At 41.4% G+C, this 3,599-nt stretch overlaps 1 protein-coding gene across 1 annotated transcript; it reads left to right on the forward strand.

Moving 5' to 3' along the window:
- Nucleotides 1–443: 443 nt before the first annotated feature.
- On the forward strand, nucleotides 444–1,370 carry LOC308426335 (olfactory receptor 5A1-like; the record flags this gene model as incomplete). The annotated part of the gene is made up of 1 exon (XM_080924062.1): nucleotides 444–1,370. The coding sequence occupies one exon, from the start codon at nucleotides 444–446 to the stop codon at nucleotides 1,368–1,370; it is 927 nt and encodes a 308-aa protein (XP_080780188.1).
- Nucleotides 1,371–3,599: the final 2,229 nt, after the last annotated feature.

Genomic DNA, 3,599 nt, shown 5'->3' on the forward strand with positions numbered 1-3,599 from the left:
ACAGAAAGAGAGAGACTAAACTACATACACATACACATACACATATACAGGTAAAAAATTTAAAGTACATAGAAAAGACTGCTTCTCACCATGACACCATGCAAAACATAAAAGCAAGAGAACATTGACATAGGTCTACTCTTCCCCCTCCCTTTCTACTCCCCTTTACTCTCCCTCTCCACCCCTGCTTTCTCCTGTATGTCCCTCCCTCACCACACCTCTATCCTCTTTCTTCCTTCTTCCTCCTCCATCACCCAATCTACCTTCTCTAAATTAATTCATCAAACTGCATTTAGATTGGCTACTTCATTTTCTTACTTTTCTGTAAAAGCCATGCCCCCATAGTCAAAAGGGCCCTACCCACATATTCTGAGGCTGGCATTTATTTCTGTCCCCTCCCTCAGCTGAGTGTGGCACTACTTCTGAGCACAACTTCAGCAGACATGTCCAATCACACAAGAGTGACTCACTTCATCCTCAGGGGCTTCTCAGATGTCCCACAGCTGAGATTGGTGGTCATCCCATTTTTCTTGTTTGCTTACACTTTTGGTCTCCTGGGAAACCTCTCCATCATCATGGCTGTGATGAGAGACAGGAGGCTCCACTCTCCCATGTACTTCTTCCTGAAGAATCTGTCTTTCCTGGACGTGTGCTACACCTCGGCCACCATCCCCAAGGCAGTGGTTATATCCTTTACAGGCTCTGGGGTTGTCTCCTACCTCGAGTGTGTAGCACAGCTTTACATAATTTTTACGTTTGCGAGTGCTGAATGCTTTCTGCTCACAGCCATGGCTTATGACCGGTGTCTGGCCATCCTCAGACCACTGCTCTATGGAACCATCATGAGCCAGAAGTATTGTTCTGCACTGGTGGTAACTGCCTGGGTTAGTGGGGCCATCTACTCAATCTTCCGCACTTTCAACATCTTCTCCCTCCCGTTTTGTGGTCCCAATGTTGTGGAACACTTCTTCTGTGACATCCCTCCTGTCATGAGACTGTCCTGCATTGATTATCATTTCAATGAAGAGTTGGGCTTTGTTGTCAGCATCTGCACTGTCATGAGCTCCTTTGCCCTCACAGTGGTCTCCTACATTGGCATCGTGACCACAGTTCTTCGAATCCCCTCAGTGGAGGGCAGGTGGAAAGCCTTTTCTACTTGCTCCTCTCACCTGACCACTGTCACCTTGTTTTATGGAACTGGAAGCTTTGTATACCTGAGACCTGCCTCTCAGTACTCTCCGACCCTGGGTCGCCTGGCATCCATTTTCTACTCTGTGGTCACGCCGTCTTTGAATCCAGTTGTCTATTGTCTGAGGAACAAAGACATGAAGTCTGCTCTACAGAAACTTTATTGTGAGAGAAAGTGCTGAATCCTCGAAGATTACAGTGTGTGCCTCTGATGGTTGTTGTTGGACCCAAGTGTTTCAGCCACACACACCCTTTTCCTTTCCTGTGACACATGACAATGCCGATGAAACCAGTTCCAGAACATGCCTGAAGCCACCACAGTCCTTTCTGTGACAATTTAGCTCAAGGGATTCTCTACTGTCTTCTGCCTACTATAAGCACCAAGACCCATGTGCATTGACCTACAAATAGCAACATAAATCCTAACATTTTTAAAATAAACATTGTTTCTCGGGATGTTGTAAAAATATCAAAACTTAATTACCTAAATCAAGTGCAAATGTATACCTATAGATACTTACGATAGAAAGACAAGCAAAAAAAAAAGTGTCTGCCACCAGAGAAATATGATGTATGTTCTGCTGATAACACTGTTTGCTGGCTGGTGTTAAACTGACTTGCTTTCTGACAACCCAGTCCCATATTACGGAATGACCCACAAAGTCGTTCACTCTCTTCCTCTCTGTTTGCAGAACCTGGATTTATACACAAGGAGATGGCCAACCATCCAGGGCTTTTGGACTCCCTCTTCCCAGGCTCTGCAGCTATGGCAGAACTCTCAGGAGCACTGTGTGTATTGAGTAACTGGAACTTACCCACGTGAAACAGACTTGCTCTCCTTAAACACATCCTTTATCTCTGTCTCTCTTTTGCTTTGGATACCAAACTTTTGTTGGATTTACACTGGATGTCTTCCACAGGTCATAAGAGGGAGTTTCCTATGTCAGTGCTGAGACAGACACCAGGATTCTCAGATGTGCCTTTTGGGTTTTGCAAACTTCAGGAACAGCTGTTCTCATGGCCAATGTCACTCTCTCCCCACAGGAAGCACAATGTAATTTTTTCCTACAAATCTCTGTCTCCTGGCTTAGGGCTCTGCTTTTATGTGTATATATTGATAGTTGGAATCTGTCCTTTTTATTTTCAGTGAAATTTTTAAATTCCTTTTTAAGTAAAAATTCACTCAAATCAGTTTTTTTGAAATGTGGCTTCATTTTATATATGGCCAGGATGGTTCTTTTGCTGTTGTCCTCAGTTTGTTCTATTTTCTTATATTTATTTTATGTGTGTGTCTTTGCCTCCATGTGTGTCTGCACTATTTTGTGCTTTGGTTCTTTGTAGATCATAAGAGAACATTTCCTGGAGCTGAAGTTACAGATGATTCTGAGGCACCTTGTAAGTGCTGAGAATCATACAAGGTTCTTTGGGGGAGCAGCTAATGCTCTTGCCCATCTCTCCAGGCCCTTGTTTCTCACTATAAGACGGGATTCTGGTAGCCCAGTAGCCTCAAACTCAGTTTCTAGTAAAGAAAGGTCTTGAGTTCAGTTTTTCTGCTTCAGCTTACCAAGTGTGGGGTTATTGGGAGGAATAACAGGGTTTCCTTTTTAGTAAAATATCTGGGTCCTGATTCTTAATTTTTCACAAGCACGGCACCCCAGTTCAGTGTTTTTGGGGCATGTATTAAGTTTTGTTTCTCAATACTGACATTAGTGATGGGCGCTAAGCATCTGAAGTCAAACATCTAAAGCCTAACATTTAAAATAAATGAAAATTAATGTTTTTCTTATAAGAGTTGTGATCATAATTTATGATTTTAGAAATTTGTAATTTTGTGGACGTTCTGTCTCTTAGCTCAATTATACTGAAATAAATGCTTTCCTATACAGTCAATATGACAGAATCCAATATACATGGACTATATCAAGGCACACAACTTATTATTAGTGCTTCTTGAAGGGTAATTTTTTTTCTTATGCTGGAGGAATCATGATGTGAATTCTCTTATGTGTCTGTATTACAGGAAAAGCGGTGCTACACTGTCATTCTTAAATTGGCCTAAGTTGTTTTATAAAAGAAGCACCTTGAAAACTCAAGAAAATGTACTGAAGCTTTTAAAATATATAAAACTGATATGCTTAAAACCAAAAAAAAGGAAAACAGAAAGAGAAGAGAAAATGATTATGAAACATTAACAAATGTGATAGTGAAATCTAATTCTGTCAGTAATGATTTTAAGTGTAAATTATCAAAGTAGACCTTTAACAGACAAAGTAGTCATGCATAATGTCTCATGCCCTTAATCCTAGTGTTTTGGAGGCAAGGACAGGAAGACCTCTATGAATTTCAGATTAGTCCAGTCTACATAGTAAGTTCTAGGACACCCATGGCTATACAGTAAGACCCTGCCTTAA

The sequence above is a fragment of the Micromys minutus genome (assembly GCF_963924665.1).
Source record: "Micromys minutus genome assembly, chromosome: 10".
Taxonomy (NCBI): domain Eukaryota; kingdom Metazoa; phylum Chordata; class Mammalia; order Rodentia; family Muridae; genus Micromys; species Micromys minutus.